At 37.7% G+C, this 27,848-nt stretch overlaps 1 protein-coding gene across 5 annotated transcripts in view; it reads right to left on the reverse strand.

Annotated features, from left to right (window-relative positions):
- The window catches only part of CFAP206 (cilia and flagella associated protein 206), a 31,037-nt gene extending 6,620 nt beyond the window's left edge, over positions 1 to 24,417 (reverse strand). Inside the window, exons 1-11 of one of the 5 annotated variants that reach the window (XM_027602795.1) lie at positions 24,313 to 24,417; positions 22,388 to 22,500; positions 21,700 to 21,783; positions 18,578 to 18,668; positions 16,702 to 16,890; positions 15,747 to 15,905; positions 14,248 to 14,456; positions 6,959 to 7,078; positions 5,677 to 5,875; positions 3,592 to 3,732; positions 1,221 to 1,414 (exon numbers count right to left, since the gene is read on the reverse strand). In XM_027602795.1, the coding sequence (XP_027458596.1) occupies positions 1,221 to 1,414; positions 3,592 to 3,732; positions 5,677 to 5,875; positions 6,959 to 7,078; positions 14,248 to 14,456; positions 15,747 to 15,905; positions 16,702 to 16,890; positions 18,578 to 18,668; positions 21,700 to 21,783; positions 22,388 to 22,495 (1,494 nt within the window). In that variant the 5' untranslated portion in view covers positions 22,496 to 22,500; positions 24,313 to 24,417. Of the gene's footprint in view, positions 1 to 1,220; positions 1,415 to 3,591; positions 3,733 to 5,676; positions 5,876 to 6,958; positions 7,079 to 14,247; positions 14,457 to 15,746; positions 15,906 to 16,701; positions 16,891 to 18,577; positions 18,669 to 21,699; positions 21,784 to 22,387; positions 22,501 to 23,861; positions 24,032 to 24,119; positions 24,238 to 24,312 lie in introns of those variants that run through there. The other 4 variants (XM_027602797.1, XM_027602799.1, XM_027602798.1 and 1 more) reach the window with 4 other exon arrangements.
- Between the last annotated feature and the right edge of the window lie 3,431 nt (positions 24,418 to 27,848).

Below are 27,848 nucleotides of genomic sequence, written 5' to 3' on the forward strand. Positions count from 1 at the left end.
TCGGGGAAAGGACAGAGCACTGAACAAGTGGTCTGGGACAATTCACTACTCAAAAGGAAAAAAAGTTAAAATTAGATCTTCACCTCCCCCTAGACACAAAAATCAAATCCAAGTCAATTAAAGACTTGGGTGTGAAAGGTAAATCCATAATTGTTGTAAAACAATGTAGGAGAATATTTTTATGATCTAAGATACTTGAGGATTTCTTAAACAAGACACAAAAGTTGAAGACATGAAAGAAAAAAGAACAATAAACTACATATGAAATTGAAAAAATTTCATTTGTGAAAAGACACAACAAAAGAATAAAAAATATAAAACTGGGAGAGCCTAGGCCAGTGCAATGCAATCAAGAGCCTAGAAACAAACCCATTCCGTAGGAGAATTGTTAATTCAATGGAGGTGTCATCATACTGAGTGTCATCATATTGAAAAACATATATTATTATTATCCCTACCAGTCACTGCTAGGATCACCTACAGTTTTAGAAGTAGGCAGAGTAAAAAATCTAACTAAAACCATTATGTTTTATTAAGACATAATTAATAAAACCACTATTTTTAAAAAAGCTAAGTAAAGGGTACTTCTTATGGATGGGACAACCCAATATAATAAACATAAACAATTACTTGATTATTTCATTTGATTATTTTAATGCAATTCCAGTTAAAATCTCAGGAAGATTTTGGGGGAAACTTGGCAAATTTATTAAGAAAATTACATGGATATATAATGATTCATGCATGACTATCTAAGACAATTTTCAAAAAGGAAAAGGGAAAGGAAAGAGCTTGCCCTATCAGGTAATAAAATATCCCAGAAAGCAATAGTAATGAAAGCAATATGGTACCAGTGCCGAGACAGACACACAGACCTGTTATCTTACAGCTCTAAGTTATCACCTGTGTTACCTGCCCTAAGCTCCTTTAATTTTAGATAAGGAAATACTATAGTTTCAATTATTTATCTAAATGTAGTATTTCTCTTCCAGAGTTCTCCAGTCTAATTCATCAACTTGACTCCTTTGCTTGTTTTCATTATTCTTTACGGATTTCATTAGTGTCCCTCTTCAAGGGTGAATGTCTTTCTGAGAGCGTTAAAGGCCCTCTTTGGATCCTGTCTCTGCCTGGACTTAGGAACCATTCTACAACAAAGTCTGACTTTTTAATTAAGTATTCTTTTAAAAGTCATAAATTCTTAAAATACTGACTCTGCTTACATGAGAATATGGAATGAGGGTTTCAAACTGTTGATGAAGCTCCAGGAGCTGAATTAATTCTGCATTTTTTTTGGCCTTTTCTCTAATTAAATCAATATAATTTTCAGGATTTTCTGCAAATAAGTATGCAGCATCTCTGGTATTGAAAGTGTAATACTTTTCTTTATATTTCAAAATCCCAATTCCTGGATTTCCTGAAAATTAAGAAAAGGAAATGAATTAGGCATGAAATATTAAGTGATTCTATGTAATAAAACCATAAAACCATCCCCTATCTACTGCATATTTAACATATGACTTACACTTTTCATTTTGCTAAAATAGTACAATTTGCAAATTTTTTTAAAGACTTTATTTATTTACTCATGAGAGACAGAGACAGAGAGAGAGGCAGAGGCAGAGGGAGAAGCAGGCTCCCCGCAGAGCAGGGAGCCCGATGCAGGACTCGATCCCAGGACCCTGGGATCATGACCTGAGCCAAAGGCAGACGCTTAACCGACTGAGCCACCCAGGTGTCCCACAATTTGCAATTTTAAATTATACATTTTATTAAATTATATTTTATGTGAAATTCATATTAAATTATTTTAAAGTATGGTTTATATAAAAACTTACTATCCAGATATAAGGTGTTTGAAAATCTTTTATGAGAATCACTTAGTCGTCTGATGGTTTTTTCAAATCTCCTTTAACTAAACTACTACAAGCATTGTTTTTAAAAATAATTCTATAAAAACTACAAAGATGGGACTTTTTTCCAAAATAGAGGTTTCTTCTTTTTCTTTTTTTTAAGATTTTTTTATTTTTAAGTAAGCTCTACATCCAACGTGGGGCTTGAACTCAAAATCCCAAGAGCGAGAGTCGCATGTTCCACCGATTGAGCCAGCCAGGGACCCCCAATACAAGTTTCAATGTTAGAAAATATTTCCCACTGTGAATGGATACTACATAAAATATGGATTATTAAATATCCACATAGTTGGTGAGACACAGTAATACTGTCTTACTTATTTTTTCACTTGTTCAACAAAATTTATTGGCCTTATTCCTGGCACTAAGGATATAAAAGAAAACAAATTTCCTGCTCTCAGTAGATCAACAAATATATCATAGGTCAGAGAGTACTGCAGAAAAAATAATTAAACATAAAGCCAGCTAAACACATAGTAAAAAGAAGAGGGTGAGGTTGATATTTTAAATTGGGTGATCTAGGAAGTTTGAACAAAATGAAGTAGCAAGATACGTAGCTTTATGTGGGATAGAGTTTTCCAAGTAGAGGGAATAGCAAGGCAAAGGCTGAGGTGAAAATGTGTTTGGAACGTTCAAGAATAGCAAGAAGGCCAGTGAGCCTGGAGCAGTGAGCAAGGGAGACTGGCTGGCAATGAAGTCGGCGACATCATCTGAAAAGGACCCTAACCGGTAAGCCACAGTGTCACCTTCTTTCTAATAAAAAAGTAATACCCAACTGTGAAACATAACAAAAGAAATAACAAAGAACAAAGAAAAGGAGGAGATTAATGGTGTAAGGTAAATTAGAAGTAATTTTGTCAGGGGCGCCTGGGCGGCTCAGTCGGTTAAGCGTCTGCCTTCGGCTCGGGTCATGATCCCAGGGTCCTGGGATCGAGTCCTGCATCGGGCTCCCTGCTCCGCGGGGAGTCTGCTTCTCCCTCTGCCCCACCCCCTGCTCGTGTTTTCTCCCTCTCTCTCTCAAATAAATAAATAAATAAATAATTTTGTCAAACTCTTTTCATTCTAGCCCTAGCTGACTTTTTATTTCCAATTCATAGGGCACTTTTGGATAATAATTTCTGGTTTACTCTTTATTTTGGGGAAACTCTCATAATACATACATCACTGAGAGATTTTACTTGATAAAATACTGGCCATCTCCTTAGATATGACTTATCCAGAAATCCTGATTTATGTTAATGGACTATAACCATAAGGTGACAGCATATTGTGTAATAAACATAACCAGCCAAATTAGTGTTGCTCTTTCAAGTCATTACTTTGGAAGATGATATATTTTAGTAATGCCATGTGAATTTCTCGAATCCTTCATTGGACATATGAGTCATCCATCTTTTTATGATACTGTGGCATCCATATTTCATTATATACACATTCCATCACTTATCATTTGTAGCATAATTTCTTGGTTATGTCAGTCTACCAGATTATTCTATGAGTACTTCAAAGATGAAGACGGTCTGGATCATCTTTGTGGCTCCTTTCCTAGCTCATCATCAGATCCCATAAAATTTTAAAAAATGAATAAGTAAAAAAAAAAAAAATGAATAAGTGACAACGATAGCACTTTATTCAAAGAAAAAATGGGGAAGTCAAAGTAAGGTTGTTCCCAACAATATACCTGGAAGGAGAAGACCATCTGTTGTAGCAAATGTGTAAGCACAAAATCCCCGATACTGAATTAACAATTTATCAAAATTTGCTGTTGTTTCTGGGAAAAGCCATTCTTGTTTTCTGAAATCCGCCAGATGTACTCTATCTTCTAAAATGAAAGAGGAGGACAAGAAAAACTTTAGTCAATGAGAAGAGTAAACAACCCAAGGAAATGAGCAGAAAAGACTGGCTGCTATATGACTAAAATAGAGATAGATCAGCTTCATTCAAGACAGTAGAGCTCTTCGTAATATACTAGGTGGCCAAATACTTGGAATGTGATGCTCATACACAAGGACTATTGCTTCTTGAAACAGCAGAGAATGTTCTGAGCAGAAAGATTCAAGGAAATCTCTCTCAGTAACTTACTTTTGATAAACAAGGTGTACAATTTTTGTTCTTTACACTTTAAAAATTCTTCCTAATCGTGGTTGGTTTACTTATTTACATGTGATAAATACACTGTCTAAATTTTTTTCTCCAAACAAAAACACGTATTTATAAAACATCGATCCCCAAGGGTCTTAGCTTTTGCAATCCTTATACTAATCTTCTGGGCAGGGCCCTGTATCCTTACGGCAGATACCGCAGATGCCCTTGTGGCCACAGCTAGAAGTAAATGCAAATGCTGGGAAAAATAAACCTTCCTTCTTTTTTCGTGATATACCTGAAAGCCTCAAAACAGTGATGAGATGTGGCAAGTGTTAATTAAATTCTTTTAGAAGAGTATTCGGTCTCCCAATTCACTGGGATCAGTAATGGGATAGTGTCTTATTGAATATAAAGTTGTGGCACATGGGGGGAAATGACATGTTAACTCTAAGAAGTAAATCGTTTTGTCAACATGGTTGAGTCTAATATCTACTGTTGAGGTGACTTTAACTTTTCAGTTTCAGGTAGTATCTGTGTATATATGCTGTTTTTATAAAATAAAAAGAGTAGGAAAAACTTGAACTGGAAGGATGCCTTTGAGTCTCTCTAATTTAGTTTTCAGGGGTTTTTTTATTCTAATAGTTTAAGAATGGAAACACCACTTCATTTTCATTTTCCACTTTTACAAAATTTGAATTTGAAAAGGAAATTTAGAGAGTAAATTATCTAATTTCAATTTCTGGAAAAACCTTTTTAGGCAACAACTCCTAGACTCTATTTTGGCATTTCTCATTAACTTCAAGTTGTCTGTAACTAAGACAGAAGACAACAAAAAAGTAAATAGCAGTCTGTTGATAAAGACAGCCTTCCCATAAGAATCAACGTGTCTCTTAAAGGGTCTAAAATCAGCTCACATTTACAGGGATAAAATTCATTGATTTGTAAATTTCAGCCTGACTCTGAAGAAGATATAGGGCAAATAGCATTCCAAAGAAATAGAGCTTTACTTGCAACAAATATGGCAAGGATTAATATCCTTTTCTACTATGAATCAATCAATAATAAAATCATGAAGACTACAATAGAAACACATAGGCAAGGAACATCATTGTCAACTAAAACACTGACAATAGGGGTGCCTGGGTGGCTCAGTCGTTAAGTGTCTGCCTTCGGCTCAGGTCATGATCCCAAGGTCCTGGGATCCAGCCCCGCATCGGGCTCCCTGCTCCGCGGGAAGCCTGCTTCTCCCTCTCCCACTCCCCCTGCTTGTGTTCCCTCTCTCGCTGTGTCTCTCTCTGTCAAATAAATAAATAAAATCTTTAAAAAAAAAAAAAACACTGACAATAACATCAAGAATGTTCATTGCGGGATAGTAAGGTACTCAGTGGATATATTTTCTATTTTCCGCATTTTCTATGACAAACATTAGTACTCTTTTAATCAAGAAAGATGCTTAATACCTTATCAGGAAGAGAGTACATGAAAATTTTACCTTTTTTTTTTTTTTTAAGTAAACTCTACACCCAACGTGAGGCTTCTCACGACCCTGAGATTCAGGAACCCATGCGCCTTGGACTGAGGCTGCCAAGTGCCCCAAGCATGAAAATTTTAAAACAAAAGAGTGACTTTATTCTAGAGGCAATTTGAAGAGGAAGAGGAAGTCAAAGATGATTTCTATTACCCAGGTGTTCCTTTACCCTACACACATCAGTTTTCACAGTCAGCCCATCAAGAAGATTCTGTATGACTTTCTCAGGAAAGAGTAGTTCATGAGCACCCAGGAATGGTACAAGATGAGTTGTTAAATTACTGAGGACACTAATCAAAACAGTTTCATCCTGGAAGCTAGTCCACAGGTTGGAAAGTGCGATGAAGATGGGCTGAGGAAGAGAAAGCAATGTTCAAAATACAACTGTCTAATAAAATTATAAATCACTGTACTCTTAACAAATTTGTGTTTGTAAAGAAATTAATTCTTCCAGAAGACAAGTCAAAGTCTCCCGAGGTTAAACAATAAAATCTACAGAGCAACTGGACTCATAAGTTATGAGAAAAAACTTGTACTTTATTTCAAAGCATTTTATCTTGGAGTGATTGTCATAAAGTTAATTTACCCAAAAAAGCCAAACATTTATGGATGCTTGACCTCAAAAGGTCAAGGGGAAATAGCTTCTTTTAAAAAAAAAAAAAAGCTAAATATAACTCATTACTCTCAGATTTATCTGGCTCAATCATGATTCAAAAGAACCTGGAAAATCTGGATACATCTTAGGGCATATCTTGTGAGCAGCAAGTTAAAGATTTTAGGTCAGTGAGATAAAGTTTTTTATTCATATTAAAGGTCACTGACTTACAGAACAAACATTAAAAAAATTAATCAGGCCCTACTAATAAGTGAAACAGCTTAGCCTTTTGTTTCTTGGTTTTTAAAACCGAATATTAGGAATGGTTACAGAAAATTCTCAGAGCCTCAAAATGCTCTATAAAATACTGCATGTGCATCTTATACCTCCTTAGGGCTACCAGATTTGCCCATAAGGTGGTGCAGATAATCAGAAAGTCAGTATACATATAGGCCCGGTAAACACAGTGATCATCCTCTGTCTCTTCATAAAGGTCACAAGTTACACCACCTCTTTGCTGGAGGCAATTTTAAACCAGCCCCTGTGAACATGTTTTCAACGCTGCCTTATGGATTCATTCTGCTGCCACAATCTTTACTGAAATTATGGCAACCATAACACAGATCTGCATCTCCTTTAGTAGCAATGGCCTGCAAGGGCGATTCCTTCATCGGACTTACACTACTACAAAATAGCTGTAAAGAACAGGATCAACTTGTATAGAACAAATATTCTATTTTTAGTAACTAAATATAATTATAATTACTTCTGATTCAGTTGTATAGGACTCAAAGGTATATTCACCCTTAAGCAAGGTCAAAGTTGATAGCAAATACTTACAAAAACTTGTGACGTTGGGACAGCTGTCTTGGATTTTACAATCATTTTTAATTGTTCCAGTTGGGCTCCTAACTGCTTTATCATCATTTCTACTTCTTGAGCACAGGTAATTATATCTGACTGTGAAGACAATATAACTTACATTAATATTTTTATAATTTCACTATAAAAATCACGCGTTTTGAGCCCTACCTGCTCCCTATAGCCCCTGAAGGTAAGCACAATAAGAGCAGAAATTCTCTTGTTCCTGGTACCCCCAAACCAAGAACAGTATTGGCATATGGCGAGTGCTCCAGAAATATTTGTTGGATGGATGAACCTTTTGAAATACAATGGCCATAATTTTTCCCAAAGGAATTCTTTTGCTCAAGGTATTCTTTGAAATGCAGTATAATTGCATTCCTGAGAAGTGGATCCTCTGACACAGCTTTGTTCAACTGTTATTTTCCCACTTCTCCATAAGAAAATTAATGAGGTGCTCCTCTGAAAACTATTCTGATACCAGAATGTTTACAAATTACATCCAAGAATGCAGAAAAATCTTAAAAAGCACATCACTGAAAGAAAAACAGTATATTTCTGATATGACACTAGTAATCTGAAAATAAGGTGTTAAATGCTGACTCTGATATAATGACTAACATTTATTCTTACTGTGTGCTAAGCATCATATGAAATACTTCTAAGTGTAAAAAAGGGGTGAGTATAAAGAGGAAGACCAAGATACTGAAAGGTGAATAAATTGCCCAAGGACACAGTTTAATAAAGGGTGGAATCATGGTTCCGTCCCAGACCGCTGGAAGCCAGAGCCCAGCTCTTACCCATTATATTGCACTACCTGAGATACGACCGGAAACGGCAGTGGTATGGGCTTATCAGTACAGTGCAAAAGAGTGAAAGTTACTTGAAGAGAAAAAAAATGCATCTGAGTCTTCAGATACTTGTAGTCAAACCACATGCTTTACTAGACCATTTTTTAATGACAAATAATTACTTCATAAAAATGCCAAATATTACTGTATTTCAACTAATGAAATTTTTTATTCACAAATGTAACATACATCCTGTTTTAAACGTACCCATACTATTCTTTAAGCATCTCCCTTCCCCTTGCTTCATGCTCCATGTAATTCTGCCTATTCCATCTAACAAGTCTCTCATCTACCCCATAGTTTTCCCCCTTCTTTGTTAGTTTTATTTCAGAAATCAAATACGAAAATGGCATCGTTAAAGTCTCTTTAGATTTGTGCAACAGCAACAAGAAATAGAAATAAACCTGCATATGCTCTTCAAAGGAAAAGTTACATTCAACACATAACTTCTTTAAGCCTATAACTGAAGATACTCTAGACTTTCTCCCTGGAGCTATGTTTTCAGGGACTCACAGAAGAGGCACACAGGACTTTTTTTTATTTTTCCTGATAATGACCTAAAACAATCACTCTGTTTACATTTATCTAAAAGAACTCGTTCACAACTAGGTGGAAGTTTTAGTTGTAAAGTTGGTCCTCACAAACAAATAGAAAGATATTCTGTGTTCATGGAGTAGAAGAATTAATATTGGTAAAATAATCCATACTACCCAAATCAATCTACAGATTCAGTGCAATCCCTGTCAAAATTCCAATGGTATTTTTCCAAGAAATAGAATAACAATCCTAAAATTTGTATGGAGCCATAAAAGACCCCCAAGTAGCCAAGTAATCTTGAGAAAGAAGAACAAAGCTGGAGGCATCAGGCTTCCTAATTTCAAACTATATTACAAAGCTGTAATAATCAAAACAGTGTGATAGTGGCATAAAAACAGACACACAGATCAATAGAATGGAACAGAGAACCCAGAAATAAATCCATCATATATGTTCAACTAATTTATGGCAAAGAAAGCAAGAATATACAATGGGGGAAAGGACAGTCTCTTGAATAAATGGTATTGGCAAAACTGGACAGCAACATGCAAAAGAAGGAAACTAAACCCCTACCTTAAGCCATACAGAAAATCAACTCATACTGGATTAAGGACTTGAATGAAAAACCCAACACCATGAATTTCTAGAAGAAACACAGGACAGTAAGCTTCTTGATATCAAGCTTGGTGATGATTTTGGGGATTTGACACCAAAAACAAAGGCAACAGGAGCAAAAATAAACAAGTGGGTCTATAATCAAATGAAAAAGGTCTATGGCAAAGAAAACTAGCAACAAAATGAAAAGGCAACCTGCTGAACGGGAGAAAATATTTGCAAATCATATATCTGGTAAGAGGTTAATATCCAAAATATACAAAGAACTCATACAAATAAATAGCAAAAAACCCAAAAAACCAAAAACCAAAAACAAACAAAAAACCCAAACAATCCAATTAACAAATGGACAAAAGATCTGAATAACATTTTTCCAAAGAAGACATACAAATAGCCAACAGGTACACAAAAAAGTGCTCAATGACAGGGAAAGGCAAACTAAAACCACAATGAGATACCACCTTACACCTGTTAGTATCAAGAAGACAGGAGAGAACAAGTGTTGGCAAAAATGGGGAGAAAAGCAAACCCTCGTGCACTGTTGGTGGGAAAAGTAAATTGGTGCAGCCACTATGAAAAACAGTATGAAGATTCCTCAAAAAAATTAAAAATAGAATTATCATATGATCTAGCAATTCCACTTCTGGGTATATATCCAAAGGACATAAAAACAGTAACCAGAAAAGATAAATGCACCCCCATATTCTTTGCAGCATTATGTACAACAGTCAAAACAAGGAAGCAACCTAAGTGACCACTGATGGATGAACAGATAAAGAAAATACGGCATAAGGACCCCTGGGTGGCTCAGTCAGTTAAGCGTCTGCCGTCGGCTGAGGTCATGATACCACGGTCCTGGGATCGAGCCCCACATTGGGCTCCCTGCTTGGCGGGAAGCCTGCTTCTCCCTCTGCCTGCCACTCCCCCTGCTTGTGCTCTCTCTCTCTCTTCCTCCCTCCATCAAATAAATAAATAAAATCTTGAAAAAAAAAAAGAAAATATGGCATATATACACCATGGAATATTATTCAGCCATGAAAAAAGAAAGAAACCCTGCCACTTGTGACAACATGGATAGACCTTGAGGGTGTTATGCTAAGTGAAAAGGTCAGAGAAAGACAAATATTGTATGATCTTACTTATATGTGGGATCTAAAAAAACTAAAAATAAGAAAAAAAAAAAACCCAATCTCATAAATACAGAGAACAGACTGGTAGTTGCCATGGGCATGAGGTGGGGGTGGGGGTGAAATGGGTGACAGGGGTCAAAAGATACAAACTTCCCGTTATAAGTCCTGGGGATATAATGTAACAGCATGGTGACTATAGTTAAAAACACTGCATCGTATATTTGAAAGTTGCTAAAAGAGTAAATCTTAAAAGTTCTCATCACACACACAAAATTTTGTAACTGTGTAGTGAAGGATGATTTTGCAATATACACATATACTTAATCAATACATTGTACAACTGAAACCAATATAATGTTACGTGTCAATGATATCTCAATAAAAAAGCCAGTTTCACTTAAGAATATCTTTGATGATGCAGTAAAAGTATTAATTTTATTAAATCTTGATCCCTAAGTACAAGCTTTTTAATAATCAGTGGGATGAGATGGAAAGCACATATAAAACGCTTCTGCTGCATATTAAAATGCATAGTTCTCTCTAGGAAAACACTTACTGACTGAATTTTGAGCTGAACTAGCACTTTTTCCCCCAGCAGAACATCATTTTTACTTGAAAGAGCAACTGACTGACAAACTATGACTTGTGAGCCTTAGCGACTTGGCAGATATTTTCTTGAAAGTAAATGAAATGAGTCCATCACTTCAGGGAAACAACGGTCTTTGTTGCCAAAGATAAAATTTGCATTTTGAAAACCTTGTGTATCGGCCACCATGAAACTGACAGCATCCTAAACACTTAAACATATTTCTAATGAGACTGTTGGTGAAAAAAAATAATGAAATTAGTCTTCTAGGAATGTTACCGTTTTTGTTTTTTTTAATTTTCATAATGTGATCCAAAAAAAATGCTTGGGGAAAAAAAGCATGTGATGCCGTCATGGTCCTTCCCCGTTCCCTTTTAATTGATAAATTCCTGATACTTTGTTCCACAGTTTCAACAAGTCTAAAACAAGTACCAATTCCACCTAACTGATTTGTTTTACTTGCTTTATCAGGAAAAATCAAGAAAGTCCAGGGTTGTCTATTCTGTGAATAGGCCCTGCAAACATAGCTTAGGGAGATGTCTACAAAAGTCTTGACTTATATGTTTTAAGAAATGTTATGTGTCAAATGTGGCATTTACTTGCACCGTGACAATAAGCGGCTTTCTCTCTTTGGTGACTGCTTTGCACTTCGAAAGCCCACAGAGGATGGAATTCTGTTCTCTCAGCTAAATCAACAAGACTGTGATCACCCCTCCCTCTTCTCTTTCACAATATCTGAATTGTTCACGGCAGCAAAGTCCTAATTGAAAGAAAAGAAAACAAATCACTACCTTACCCAGGCTATAATTAAAAATTCAAAATGTTGAAGGACTCTGAAAAACAAACTGAGGGTTCTAGAGGGGAGGGGGGTAGGGGGATGGGTTAGCCTGGTGATGGGTATTGAGGAGGGCACGTTCTGCATGGAGCACTGGGTGTTATGAACAAACAATGAATCATGGAACACTGCACCAAAAACTAATGATGTAATATATGGTGATTAACATAACAATAAAAAATTAAAAAAAAAAAAATTCAAAATGTTTACATAAGTGGCAGGTAGTATTGGCAAAAGAAAATTTTTAAATCAAAATCAACCCTTCAAAAAGTTATATTAATATATTTGTTCAAATAATGTGACTTTATTAAAAAAGAATATTCACAGGTTTCATGGACAGGAAAAATTCTCAGCTCAACATAAACTGACATATTTTATAACCTAGAAATAATATGATTAAACCAATACCCATTCTGTAATAAGCAACCTTAACTGTAATTAAGGTGGATCGATGGGAGAAGATTGGATACTTAAAAACAACAAAAAGAAACACTCATTAAGCCAAAAAGAGTAGGACGATGAAGAGAACTCATTCTGACCCTGACTGAAGTTGGCATGGAATCGTCACGAAGAGTGGTGAGATCAGAAAGTTAACTTTCTCAATGCTGTAAGCAGCAAAGGACTAGAAATGAGATGCCGTCCAGTCTGTACCCCTACAGAAATGAAACCAGAGGTGCTGTGCTGAAGCCCTAGCAATGATGACGGTGGCATTACTAACCATAATCAGCATCAGCATGATCGTCACTTTAGTGAGCCCGTAACTATGTGCCAGACATTGGTCTACCTTACTTGTATAGTGTCGACTATCAATAACCCCATTTGACAGATATGGAAACCAAGACACAGAGAAGTTACGCTATTTCCTCAAGGACACAGATTTAGTAAGCGGCAAAGTCAGGATGAGGACCCATGCATGCTGGTTGCAGAGCCCACGCTCATCACTGATACCCGCGACTTACTGTCCTTCTAGCTGAGAATGAGAACTCCAATGAGACTCTCAGACTGGAAGTCAGCTGAATATGCTCTGTGGCTGAAAGCCCTGAGAAGTTGAGATAAAATGCACGACATTCTCTACAACATCCTTACGTTATGAGTGACCATCTCCAAAGGTTCCTTCTTCTGATATCCCTTCCCAACACAGATGACAAAGTAAACGTGAGACTCTTACTCCTGTGCACCTGCATGCATTTCAAGATAAATTGACCGTAAAATCTTCTCAGTATCTGACTAGTTATACAAGGCTGATGGCCACAACTCAGTGTTAGAGGAACATCTACCCAAAAGGATGATTTGGTTTAGAACAGCTGATCTAGAGTCCTCATTTCTGAGGGCAATTACATAGTAGGACAGTTGTGAGGACCACCTCCTAGGTTGCTGCAATGAAGTCATGTCATCTGGATTTTATCTTCCTATTCTTTACAGTGAAGGTAAGGAGACAGATCAAGTGCATCCAGAAGTAGTAACAAGTCATTATTTAAGATAAAAGTTAAAAATGCATCCTGCTCCATCCTTCAAGACGTTAGTATTCACTCATATAAAAGACGGTCCACTGACCCTGAGTCTCACAGTTACTGGAAGGTAGAGGTGTGTAAAGGTAAACAGTGACCACTGGGATGAATGTGTTATTTAACTTGATGGGAGAGGTTGCTTTCACAAGGTAGATATACATCAAATCATCACATTGTACACTTTGAATATCTTACAGTGTTGTCAATTGTACCTCAATAAAGCTAAAAAAAAACCCCCAAAAAACAAAACAAAACAAAACAAAACAAAACAAAAAAACATTGACTGGTAGGAACACAGCTTGCTGCCAAGATGTAGTTAACAAACTGTGTCCCCTAGAACCCTAGGGTGGAATGGGGATGTTCCTTGGTGAAAAGGTCCTTCAGTCCTTTCATCTAGATACCTGTTTTGTATTTTTGGAATTCTGAGTAAGTTTCCATCTGAAAGAAAGTGCTCTGCCACTTTTAAAAAAAAGTTTAAAATCACCACTTTACCAGATTTTCCAACTATTTGGGGATACTGTTTAGCTTGTTCATTAAATCTAAAAATATTAGCGATAAAAATCTTTTCAACCAAATTTTACAACAACAAATAATTACATAAAAATTACTTAGGTGCGGGCGCCTGGGTGGCTCAGTTGGTTGGGCGACTGCCTTTGGCTCAGGTCATGATCCTGGAGTCCCGGGATCGAGTCCCACATTGGGCTCCCTGCTCAGCGGGGAGTTTGCTTCTCCCTCTGACCCTCCCCCCTCTCATGCTCTCTCTCTCTATCTCATTCTCTCTCTCAAATAAATAAATAAAATCTTTAAAAAAAAAAAACACTAAACATACTCTTAAAAAAAAATTACTTAGGTGCTAACTATCTGCCCAAAAATACATCAGATACTTGCTCTGTGTGAAAACAAGGCAGTATTACTTACATACACATACACACCACTGCTTAACCACAGCATGCTAACGATCATTCCACCGGGCACCAAAGAGAATCAACAACTAGAAATCAATTCCTATCAATATTTTCCATTAAAATAAAAACCCAACTTCCCTATTTCTATTTCTGTTCCCAGCCCTACAGATGCAATATAAACTGAGCAGTTACGAAGTTTGCTTCCTTTAGCAATGACCTGATTCTGGCTTTTGCGTAGCCCTGTAACGTGTAAAGCGGTTGCCACATGACAAAGAGGCCAAATCTTATGACATTCGCTCACCAAAATGATTTGAAGGAAGACCTCGTACTGCCGCACATTATACAGTGCTTCTTTTAACATATATGGCTGAAGCTCTATACTCAGGAATGGGTTGTTGGCTGCTTTCTCAAGGATGGCCGTGTAGCGGTAGGCCTGGTCCTGGGCAGTCTGAAGTTGGGAATCAATGTGCTGCGTGGTGGCTGGGATTGCTTCGCGCAGAATGGCTGGCACTGGTTTTAAAAGGATATCGAGAGACATGAAAGAATCTATGAAAAGCCTAGAAAGTAATAACTCGAGCATTACATTTTTTTTTCTCAACCAAATGAATAATAACAAGACATAACATATGTCATGTGTTTCTTCTCACACCATGAAGGAAAGAATTGGGGCGGGGGGAACACCTGTCCAAACAAAAGATATTGTCAGAATGATAACCAAAAGGTAGTAGATCAGTTTCGCCACTAAAATACAGAAGAATCTAAAGAATAGATAGGCTTTGGTATGATGTGCTACTGGCCATGAGCCTCTAGAAAAGGCATATTTTGTGAAAAGGAAAAAAAGAAACTGATGAGGATACTGAAAAATAACAGAATAGTCTAGCAAGATAGGAAACTTTATAAAAAAAAATGGGAATTTGACTTTCTAGAACTTTCTAAAACTTTCCAGTTTTTCTATTTAAAAAACTGACCCTATTACACTAGATAAGTGATCTAGTAACAGACACTAACACCTTATCAGTGGGCCTCCATAAGGAAGTCCCTTCTCCTGAGCCCGTGATCAAATATCTCATGAGTGCTTTCAGACTCAGAGATGATGAATGCATTAAGTACAGAACAGCACAGTAAATGCTTCTGGATTTGCAGATTTGCAAATATCTCCTCTTGGACCTTTCCATTCCATTGGTTGCATCAACCACTCTTCTCAGGGTGATTTTTATTTTTAGATCACTGAGTTTTACTCCCTTTTGGTTATCTGACTTGGAATAAAGAACACAGAGCCCAACAAACTGGAGAGGCCGGCCTTCAGGCAGACCCCTCATTCCTTCCACTGATTCACTCTCCCACACTAGCTTCGTGTACTGTAATGCTGCAAGTCTTGCCCCAGCAAAATTAAAAATTACTATCCATTAGGAACAGTAACAGTACCTAAGGTAGAGTCAAAACTGCATACCTTAGGGGCACCTGGGTGGCTCAGTCGGTGAAGTGTCCAACTCTTGACCTCAGCTCAGGTCATGATCTCAGGGTCATGAGGTTGAACCCCATGTTGGGCTCTGTGCTGAGTGTGGAGCCTGCTTAGGATTCTCTCCCTCTCCCATTGCCTCCCCCACCCTCCACTCACATGCACTCTCTCTCCCTCTCTAAAAAAAAAAAAAAAAAATGAATTTAATTTAATTTAATCTAAAGACCCAGCATACCTTAAATCTAAGAATGCCGGTGAAATACTGTGCATTATTTTCCTCACTGTGCAAGTTAGATTTTAAACCTCCATAACCTGCAGACTTCACCTAATGATATACCTACAGTCATCAATGCCTTCTCCTCCCTTTCCACAGTCTCGGTTAAATAAGCGAATCCCAGTAACAATCATGGTGAGTTCTTTCAGTTGGCGTTCTTTGTCCTTCTTAGAAAGTGTTAGAAACGTCCCAAGCTCAGCCTGAGGAAAAATACTCTGCAGGGCAGCTAAAACAAACCACAAAAAGGACAACAAAATGGTAGAATACAGATATCAGAACTTAAATCACAGGTTTCTTTCAGCAGGAAGTTTAGAGGTCTGTCCTGATAGAGCTACTTATATGATTCTTTAAATTTCTGATACCTAGTTACAGAATACATTGCAAAACTTACCACATATCAAAGCTGGGCTACTGAAAATAATGCCATTGCTTTGTGTCTCTTTTCAGGAATTAAGCACCGTCAGTAATGTTTTGACAATGGGCATTAAAACAAGCTTTCTAATTAGGATTCTGAGTAGAAAAATCGCTGTTTTAAAATAATTGTGGAGGAAAGCCATTAAAGGCTAGAAATTTTGCCTATTCCTTACCTTAAATTAATAAAGTGGGCAAATACTTCCTGAGGATAAAACAGTGTCCCTTTCCATCATCTGTTTGAGATGACAGACCAACTCCTTTCATGAATATGAAGTCTCCCTTTCCAGCGGTCCCCATCCGCCAGCCGGCCTGGTACTCTTAATCACACTGCCAATGTTTCTCTCATAAGGAGTGATGGGTCCCTGGATATGTACAGCTTTAAGGAAATTAACAACACACACTTTCCAGAGTTGCTGCTTGGGTTTTAGAGCTGATACACAGTATAAAAGGAGTCTGGCTAAGTTTTAAGCTCTTATTTATGCTGACTTTTTTTTTTCCCAGATAAAAAGGGAACCTCGGTCTTCAATACTTTGAATTTAACATCTTTTATAAGATACAATGTTCACATTTTTTCACATGTGGAATGGAAATTATATAGGTTTTTTTACCTGTTGCCTCTCTGACAATCTTGATATCGGTAGGAGATCCCAGCCCAGAGCGTAGTAAGACATAGCTGACAATCTTACGGTAGAGGCTTTCCAATTCTTCTCTAGCACATGCTCTGTTATCTGTAATTTCTCTCATAATGGAGCCTAACCTAGACTCCAAGACTCGGTGATGTTCTTCAAGAAATTCCTCTAAAATTGGCAAAGGACAACATTCCATATATTTGATTTAGAATCCGTACATAAGAAAGTAGGACCAGAGAAAAAAATGGCTTGGGTATGGCAATTCTATTGCACAAAAACAAGTATTTTCTTAAGGTGTACTAATCAAAATAAAAAACACACAGTGGGGTGCCTGGGTGGCTCAGGTGGTTAAGCGACTGCCTTCGGCTCAGGTCATGATCCTGGAGTCCCGGGATCGAGTCCCACATCGGGCTCCCTGCTCAGCGGGGAGTCTGCTTCTCCCTCTGACCCTCTTCCCTCTCGTGCGCTCTATCTCTCCTTCTCTTTCTCTCAAATAAATAAATAAAATCTTTAAAAAACAAACAAACAACAACAACAAAAAAAAACACAGTGGCCAGCAAGTAACCTCAAGGCAAAAATCTAGTAGGAAAGATTTATTGCAGTGCTTTAAATGGCATACTCTGTCAAAATACCTAAGACTTTCAACAGACAATCCAAACAGTAATATCCAAAAGGGTTAAAACCTCCTAATTAAGCAGAAAGTATAGAGGGCAATTTATAATATACATATTATAAACATATACAGTAAAAACATACATACTATACACATATTTACACATAACATCCCATGTAAGCACAGGTGGTATGTTATATGCAAGCACATACAGTAGAAATACACATGTATGTAGTGTAAATCTTCCTGTTCAATTATGCGTATTTTTATTTTAGTTCTAGATAAATTTCCTTTGAATAGCATTACTGATAATATGATGTTGCATCAAGAACTGCTTCCCTTTCCCCTCTTCCTGTGATATGATGAGATCTGGGCTTAATTGTGGCAGGAGCCACAATCCACCAGCAGTACAATTCTTGCAACTAGCTCAGTAAGACACCCCGTTTTACTATTTCAAGGGCAATAATTCACGTATCAACCATGCACCGTTCACACCTATACTTACCACAAAAGCAACTGAGAACTTTATGCAAACTTTAAAAATCTAAATTACAGTTTCATCAATTCCATGATTACTTATCACTTTAACATCTCATTAGTACTATGCAAAAAAGCAAGATACATAATGTATATATGGAGCATAAGTGAAAGTTCAATACAAAGAGGGAAAAAAAGACAACAAAAATCACCAAATGGTTAGTAATGATTGCATTACAGTGCAGTAAAGGCAGTCTAGTCTATAGAGTATTTTCCTTTTCCTCTTGTTGCCAGTGTGTCTTTGATGTATGTATTAAATTATTTACCTAAGGAAATACGTTCTAAACTTAAATTTCCCATCATTCATTTCATTTTGGTATAGTTATCTAATTTAGGTAATCAATATAATACTATAAACAAAAAACAAAAAAATCAGCAAGTTAGAAACTTTTAACTCAATGGGCTGGTTGTTTTAATTTCTAATTATTGTGTATTATTAGTGATAGAACATTTAAAACATGATAGACTTGGAAGCATAACTATCATAGGCATAATAATTAGAATTTACTTTTAACACTCACAAAAGCCATTGGTGTTTTTCTCATTTAGCATTTCCACCTTTACTATATTCTTCCAAATTGGAAAAAATTTCAAAAGACAGACTAAAAAATTAAATTGTTCATTGTCAACCAAATAAAGCCCTTATTACCTGAAATACAATAGGAATCTTTCAAAAAGGGTATCAAAAAAGTAGATACATGTTACCTCGACTTGTATAATTCATATCAAAGTAGACTTGCATCTTAATGGTGTCCAGGGATGGATTTTTACTATCCAACAGCCGAGACACACAAAGCTAGAAAAGAATACCCATGAATGTTTCTAGTTATATTTTCTGAAATACTCAGAAGCATTTTTAAAAGTATTTCCAAAAAAATTAAGAGAATCATCTAAGCAATGGTTTCTGATGTTCATCCACCAATAACCTCTTCTATTATTATTTTGCTCCTTGAGGACTTCATGCTTCATAGTTTACCGAGCAACAACAGTAAGTAATAAGTTATTTCCCTGAGATCAATAATATCACCATACTCAGGTGGCTAGCAGCCTAGCTGAAGGCAAGAAACTTGACACCTTGGCTAGTCTATGCAGTCCAAATGTGGGTAAGTGCTCCATGAAGGTTACGCTCCTGTCTAGAGCTCACCTAGAGCTCCTCATTACAATTTATTTGAGCCTCGAACACTTCTTTGCTGATTTGGGGGGTTACTTGCATTTTATGAAAAGCTGTTCCTCTGCTCACAACATTTCTCTAGCTTTGCCTTCTATTTCAGAATGTCTTCCTCTGGTCTTTTTCTCCCATTTTCCTCCCACATAGACGGCTCATTCCACTTCTCTGCTTTGTCCCTTTAGATTAGATGAACAACCTGAATTTTTCTTTTCTCGCCTCTCCTTCCCTCTCTTCCCTGTCTCACCCCTTAGGCTTTATATCTACCGCTGGCAGGCACATCAGCATCCAACACCCTCCATGCACCTCCCTTAGCACCAACCCTGCTTTTCCAGGATAGGGGGGGATGGAATGCAAGAGTGAGGCCTGGACGCTGTGCCTTTATGGATGCAGTCTGTGCACCTGGATCTGTCCAGGTGTAGAGTACTGTTCTAAACACAGACTTTACAAATACAAAAATTAGCTCATCTACATGATTTTTTAAAAAAGATTTTATTTATTTATTTGAGAGAGAGAGAGCACAAGCTGGGGGGAGAGGCGGAGGGAGAGGGAGAAGCAGACTCCCCACTGAGCAGGGAGCCCAATGCGCGGCTCGATCCCAGGACCCCGGGATCATGACCTGAGCCAAAGGCAGATGCTTAACCGATTGAGCCACCCAGGCACCCCTCGTCCACATGATTTTTAACTGAGAAAAAAGAAAACAGCCTGTGTCCTATGAAGCAGGATGTACATTGATAATTTATGTACCTGTCATATTAAAAGTATATTGAGTTTAATTCTTTCCAACTTAGTTGAGTTAGAGGAAAAAAGAAAAACTCTTCTTGAGCCCTGAAAAAGAGAAAAATTTATTTTCTGCCTTTTCTTGATTCTCCTTCAGAGCTTTCCAATAAAATTTCTGACTGACCGTCACAGTCATTTTGCAAAGTCATATTGCTAAGAACAGGTTTCCCACCACATTTAAAATCAGCACAGAAAGACCTAGCTCTAGGCTGCCCTGGAGAATCTCAGCGTTTGTATAGCAGGAGCATCCTAACAACAGATTCCCCAGCTCCAGGTTTCCAAAGCTCTTCCTGATCCCTCTGGCATCTGCAATATAGACCTGAGCTCCACTATATGAATTGCTGGATGTGAGAGAAGATGGGAATGATGAAAATTTTCTCTGCCATTTGTTTGAGCCCAGAGGATACCCATACACAAGCCTGGGAAAGCTTGCTGCAAGTCCTTTGTGTGAAGGAAGGAATTAAAATTAAAATCATTAAGCCGGGGAGAAAAAAAAAATAATGTTGAATTTTTAAGAAATACACCTAGGAATATTTAGAAAATAAATATGTAAGCACCTATATCCAGTGAGTCAAACTCAAAACATGTGAAAAAATGGGGCGCCTGGGTGGTTCCGTCAGTTAAGCACCTGACTTTGGCTCAGGTCCTGATCCCAGGGTCCTGGAATCGAGTCCTGTGTTGGGCATTGTCCCTCTGCCCTTCCCCCGGCTCATGCTCTCTCTCAAATAAATAAATAAAATCTTCAAAAAAAATGTGAAAAAAACTAATGATGTCTAAAATTCCTGCCTTCTGGGCCACCTGAGTGGCTCAGTTGGTTGAACATCTGCCTTTGGCTCAGGTCGTGATCCCAGGGTCCTGGGATCGAGTCACGGATCGGGCTCCTTGCTCTGCAAGGGAGCCTGCTTCTTCCTCTGCCTCTTTCTGTCTCTCCTGAATAAATAAAATCTTTAAAAAAATAAAAATAAAATTCCTGCCTTCTTTGGTTCTTAAAACTGGTTTTCAGGCACATATCCTTGATTTCTAACTATGAATTATTTGCTGTGGCTTCAAAGTTTCCTTTAGAATTGAAAAACAAGGGGCGCCTGGGTGGCTCAGTTGGTTAAGCAACTGCCTTCGGCTCAGGTCATGATCCTGGAGTCCCGGGATCAAGTCCCTCATCGGGCTCCCTGCTCGGCAGGGAATCTGCTTCTCCCTCTGACCCTCTTCCCTCTCGTGCTCTCTATCTCTCTCTCAAATAAATAAATAAAATCTTAAAAAAAAAAATTGAAAAACAAATGACATTGAATCAATAATTATCTAAATCTTAATTTAGTGCTATGTAATTGTATAGTATATGACAAGTCAATGTTCTCAATGTAACACAAGATTCATAACAAGATGTCTCTAAACTACTGTGGCAGATATTGTTACCTGCCAGTATCCATACCTCATCCTTTCTTACTAACAGCCCCAATCTGGACTGGGGAAAAGATTTGTTCAGCTGAAAAAAGAAAAAGAAATCAATGTCCCAGCCTCGCTTGTAGTATCATTCTGGTCAATAAATGTAAGCAGATGAGAAAAATTCTGAGAAAGCTATTACTTTCTGAATAGAAAGTGACAGACCCAAGTGGCACACACATTTTGCCTTTTGTTCTTTCCCCTCATACCTGCGGAGAGATAGAGTAGCTATCTTGTAACCATGAGATGAAAGAAGGTGACCCAGGAAGCCAAGAAAAACAATGTATCTCTAGACTTTATGAGAAACAATAAATCTCATATTTGCCTGCACCACTAGTTGGTAGGGTTTTGTATCATGAAGTTCAAGGCAATAACGGCTCATACAAATATTGTATTCAGAACTGCAAATAAATAATTTAACATTTGAGAATTGTTGTATAATCACCTTAACGAGTTTCTGTACATCACTTTTCATGAGGGGTCTATCCATGTTAAAGCCATTACTTGGGTCCAAGACAACAGCTTTCACCTGAGAGTAGGAAAGAAACTATTAAATAATTTTATTTCACATAATTATGAAACCAGTTTGTTTCCATTTTTTAAACTGCGTCCTGATTACTCAGGGGTCAATTATTCAGCTGATTTTCTTATCACCCAATTCATCAGCACCTTCATTAGAGGTTGAAGAAAGGAAGCAATAACCAAATTTGAATATGGGGGTTTGAAAAATTATACGGAGAAATAAATTGAAAGCAGTGACTAGATTTTAAATTGGGAAACTATTTGAATATTTTATCATATTTTTATTTTGTATTGTTAAACCAAAAGCAAGAATAGAGAGACCAAGGCAATGAGAAATTTTTACAACAGTGGACAAAAATACATCTTATAACTCTGACACAGAACAACATTATCGATGCTTCTAAAACAAATCAAGGTTTCTAAATCAGTCTCTATAAATCCAGAAAGACATGCTTCATAGAAAAAATATTTTTCGCTAAGTTGTCCAATGGTCTCAATGTTTTCAACTGAATAACATTTAGAAAAGCTTCACAAAATTTTAAGAGGGAAATGGGCACCGCTTAAAGCTATTTTTTTAATAAAGCAGTAATTCAAAAAATATTCATTCTTACCATAAAAGCAGCCAGAGTTTCAGAAACAATCTCTCCATGGCCTGCACATTCTTGTCCTATTTCTCGAATGATATTCTTTATAACACTTTCTGCCTGAGTGGGAGGCATTCTGGCTAAATAAAACAATGATTTTTTTTTTAAATGTATTTATGTGATTTTTTCTCTTTAGATTTCTCATATTTGTAAAGAGTCATACTATTATTTATTAACTTATTAGTATTTATTAACCATCTATAAAAATAAAACAGTTCTATATTTATAAAAATGAAGGACTTTGTTGATGACAGAAAGAGCAACGAGGACTTCAAATTGGGCTTGAAATATTTCCTATTTTGTGAAAATGACATAGTAGAGCCATTTTTAAAACAGAGCTGGAGGAGGCATTTCAGGGGAACTGCCTAACATGTCCTCTTTTCTAAATCTTTGAACTAAGCCAAACTGCCAACATTCCAAGAAGTCAGCAAGAACAAGATAACCCTGTCTGAAAAGCATGATGATAAATATGAACTTTTTGACTAGTGATTACTTAAACTGACCAATGACTGATGTACAAAACTAGCCCTGCTTGTCAGCACCAGTGAGCTCTTCTTAAAAACAACTTACCTAAACTTTTTTCTTCCATAAAAACCCTGAGTCCACCTCCTTTAACTGGCACACTACTGGGTTTCTACTGGGTTTCTACTGTACATCCCCAATTGCAATCCTTTTACCGCAAATAACCACTTTGCCCCTTGAAGTGGTTTCTTGTTTTTAGGTTGACAATTTAAATGACAGTGGCCACCAAAAGTATATTTATATCATGAATTTTTTTTAATGTGCTGACTAAACAGTTTTGAGGGGGTAGATATTAAAGAGAAACCCCAGCCCTATCTGTGCAGGTGGCAGAGTACAGTTTTTAGGAGGAAATGCTTATTCCACCACATTCACTAAGTGATCTTTCAAAATTATATGGGATTCTTGGAAAAAATTCTTGCTCATATCATCTAAATTCTCTTTCCTGCACATCCAAGTTGGAGTTTGGACTTTTGACTAAAAACATAAAAGCAAAATAATAATAATAACAATAATAATAATAAAGCATATTACATGAAATATGAAAATTTTGAAAGATGAATTCCTAGTTGTTAATTCCATTTACTACAAATCAGTAAATACGTTTTGATGATACTGAGTTTCCTGATCTTTCTAAGCGTCAGTAACTGAGCACAGGAAGTCTTTGCATGCAGAGAGTAACAAAGGCAATCGGGGTAGATAAAGCGAACTCTCAGCATTATTAGCGTTCAGATAATGTAGCACTTGGCATTTTGTCCAGTAAGAACCAAACTGCCTGGGATCCCTGGTGACCTGATCATATTCCAGCTGAGACCCTGGGCATTTTGTTCCCCTCTCTTTGAGCCGGTTTCCTCTGAAAAATTTGATATGACTACCACCATCTCCCCAAAGTTGTCCCAAGACCTAAGTGAGTTCTATATACCTAGTGGTTAAAACAGGGCGTGGCAAAAGTAAGCGCTTAAAACAGCAGCTTGCAACAAGTACTCCATGTTAGCTGCGCGCGTTCGCGAGCGCTGCCAAGCACTGCGCAGGGGGTAGCTACTGACTCCCCTCGGTACCCTTCCCCGCCCCACTTCTCCCCCTCTCCGGATTTCTGGCCTTTGGGGTGCGAGCGGCGCCCAGCAGAAACCCGAAGGCTCAGACGCCCGCTCAGAGCGAGTTCGAGGTCTAATCTGCGGACCTGGGCACCTCCGACCGGAAACGACCTTTATTTCCGCCTGGTCTACGCGCTGCCAAAGGAATTCTGACCGACAGTTAAGTCTCAACCCAGGCTGGACGGGGTGTCCAGCCGCAGGGGCTCCACCTTCTCCCCGCGCTCCCTCCTCTCGCGGTACACCTCGGGCTGAAGGGCGCAGAGCCCCACGTGGGCTCACCTTGGCTTGGAGAGCTAGAGCCCAGTCTATCCGATTCTTCCCCTCTGCCCCCGCTTTGCCCTGCCTTGGGGCAAGCTGCAGGTATTCCGCGTGGGCCCGGTAACCATGGAGATAGAACGCTGGCGATGACTTGGTGGGGCCGGCATGGGCGGGGCCAACGTGGGGAGGCGTGGCTGGGCCCAAACTCCGGAGGATGGGCGAGAATTTTAAAAACAGAAACAAACAAAAAAAAGGAAGGTCCCAAACCCCAGGTGGAGAAAGTCAGGTTCACTACACGTTAGTGGTTAAGGGTGTCAAACACAAGATTTCTTAATGATATTTACTTGTGAAAAACTTAATAAAGAGAAACCTCACTAAAAGCAGACTTGGGAGGCTAGTAAGGGATCCTGGAAGAGGGAGCCCCTATCACTCCACCATTAAATTATAGGAAGAATTGTCAATGACACCCCAATAAAAGAATCCTCAAAAGGAAAGAATCATCAATTACAGGCCTGAACAGGGAAACATACGTTGTAGCCTATAAGAAATTGACCACCCCTGCAACTCAGCCAATGAGAAACCCACATCCCCCTAAACTCTTGCTTTTCTCCAATGGACTTTTATTGAAAACAACCCCTCCCAACTTCCTCTTTCTTCTCAATATAATAATGTTCCTTTCCTTTGTTAGTTTTGCCTATGGTTTTGTGTAACTGTCTTGTCCCAAATTGTAGTTGTCTGTTATTCCTGAAAAAAAAACCATTTTGCTGGTAAACTGGCAACTTTATTTTTAAGGTTCACACTTGCTCGTGTGGGAACCTATATGGCCTTTAAAAGGGAGCGAGGGGGAGGCACGAGCCAGTTTGGAGAGGATGGAAAAATCAAGAGATTGTATGTTGTATGGAGCTTATATAAAAGTATCTCGTTTTACAAAATAAAGCAAGGGGCACCGGGGTGGCTCAGTTGGCTCAGTGTCTGCTTTCTGCTGGGGTCGTGATCCTGAGGTCCTGAGATGGTCTGCGTTGGACTCGCTGCTCCTCCCCCGTGCTTCTCCCTCTCCTTGTGCCTGCGGCTCCCCCAGCTTGTCCTGTCCGGAGGAGGCACGCTCTTTCTCTCAAATAAATAAATAAAATCTTCAAAAAAAAAAAACTGTATTAAAAAAAAAGCAAAAAGGATCACACCTATCCAGTTTGGGCCTGACTTAGATCAGCCCAACTCCAGACAACCTATAGATGTGTGATAATAAATTAGTATTGTCTTCAACCACTAAGATTTTTGGTTGTTTATTTTTTTTAAAGATTTTATTTATTTATTCATGAGAGACAGAGAGAGAGAGAGAGAGAGAGGCAGAGGGAGAAGCAGGCTCCCAAGGAGCAGGGAGCCCGATGTGGGACTCGATCCCAGGACCCTGGGATCATGACCTGAGCCGAAGGCAGACGCTTAACCATCTGAGCCACCCAGGCGCCCTTGGTTGTTTATTATACACTATTATAGTGGTAATAGTTCATCTGTAAACCTTTCAATAGTCCAAATTTTTCATTATAAAAGAGGTAATAATAGCATCTACCTCACAGAGTTGAGCATAAAATGAGGTGATACTTATAAAGCATTTAGCATATGTCTGATATAAATAAAAGGATCGTTAAGTTTTAGATATTATTACCTTTATCACTGCTTTTATTGAAAAAATCAAGTATGAAAATATATTTCATACTCCCATGACTCATTGCACTTCTAGTCCTTATAGAACTAATTTTTCCTAGTTTTAACATAGCAGCAACTTAAAAAGAAACATGGGAGACCTAGAGTACTTCCAGAGAATCTTGTCAGAAAAAAAAAAAAAAGTGGGAATTGGATATATTTACCTTGAGAAAAAGACAGCATGAGAACTGTTATCAGTTTTGTTTAAAAAGAAGGGACTTTAGGGCGCCTGGGTGGCTCAGTCGGTTGGGCGACTGCCTTCGGCTCAGGTCATGATCCTGGAGTCCCGGGATTGAGTCCCGCATGAGGCCCCTGCTCAGCGAGGAGCCTGCTTCTCCCTCTAACCCTCCCCCCTTTCATGTACTCTCTCTCTCATTCTCACTCTCTCAAAATAAATAAATACATCTTTAAAAATAAATAAATAAATAAAAATAAATAAAATAAATAAAAAGAAGGGACTTTAAGTATCAGAACACCAGAGCACAAACCTACATTCAGTAGTGGATTTAACTTAACATAAATAAATAGAGCTGACCAATTATGATGGAAGTAACAATAGAGGAAGTAAGCTCCATTTTATTAAATGTTTTTATCTCAAGGGATTGAGATTAAAGGGATTACCTTCAAGAATGTTGTAGACTTAAAAACCCACAGCTGACATCACACTCAATGGGGAAAACAATGAGAGTTTTCCCCTAAGATCAGGAACAAGACAAGGATGTCCACTCTCATCACTTTTGTTCAAAATAGTACTGGAAGACTCTATTTATTTATGTTAAGTTAAATCCACTACTGAATGTAGATCAATTAAAGCAACTAGAAAAAGAACAAACAAAGCCCCAAATTAGTGGAAGAAAAAAAATAATAAGGATCAGAGTGGAAATAAATGAAATAGAGACTGAAAAAAACAATAGAAAAGATCAATGAAATCTAGAGCTGTTTCTTTGTAAAGATAAACAATATCAATAAATCTTTAGCTACACTCACCAAGGAAAAAAAGAAAGATAATTCAAATAAATAAAATCAGAAGTGAAAGAGAAGTTACACCACAGAAATATAAAAGATTATAAGAAACTACTATGAAAAATTATATGCCAACAAACTGGACCACCTAAGGAAAAAGATTTTATTTATTTATTTTTTTTAGAGAGAGAGAGTGAGCAAGAGGGAGAGGGAGAGAGAATCTGAGGCAGACTCCCCACTGAGCACAGAGCCCAACGTGGGGCTCAGTCCCATGACTGCAAGATCATGAACTGAGCTAAAATCAAGAGTTGGACACTTAACCGAATGAGCCACCTAGGCACCCCCCCAAAATGGATAAATTCTTATAAATACACAATCTTTTAAGACTGAGTTAGGAAGAAATAAAAACTTTGAACAGACCAATTGTTAGTAATGAAATTGAACCAGTAATCAAAAAACACACAAAAGTCCAGGACCAGATGGTTTCACAGGTGAATTCTACCAAACATTTAAAGGAGAGTTAATATCTATCCTTCCCAAACTATTCCAAAAAATTGAAGAGGAAGGAACAGTTCCAAATTTATTCTATAAAGCCAGCATTACCCAGATACCAAAGCCAGATAAAGACACTAAAAAAAAAAAAAAAAGAAAGAAAGAAAGAAAAGAAAAAGAAAATTACAGGCCAGTATCTCTGATGAATAGATGCAAAAGATCTCAAGAAAATATTAGCAAATCAAATCCAACAATATATTAAAAGGATGGTTCACCATGATCAAGTGAAATTTATTCTAGAGATGCAAGGATGGTTTAATATCTGCAAATCAGTCAACCTGATATACCACATTAACAAAATGAAGGATAAAAATCATATGATCAGAGGTTGGGTACCAGGAGGG

This window comes from Zalophus californianus, chromosome 7, assembly GCF_009762305.2.
Source record: "Zalophus californianus isolate mZalCal1 chromosome 7, mZalCal1.pri.v2, whole genome shotgun sequence".
Classification (NCBI taxonomy): domain Eukaryota; kingdom Metazoa; phylum Chordata; class Mammalia; order Carnivora; family Otariidae; genus Zalophus; species Zalophus californianus.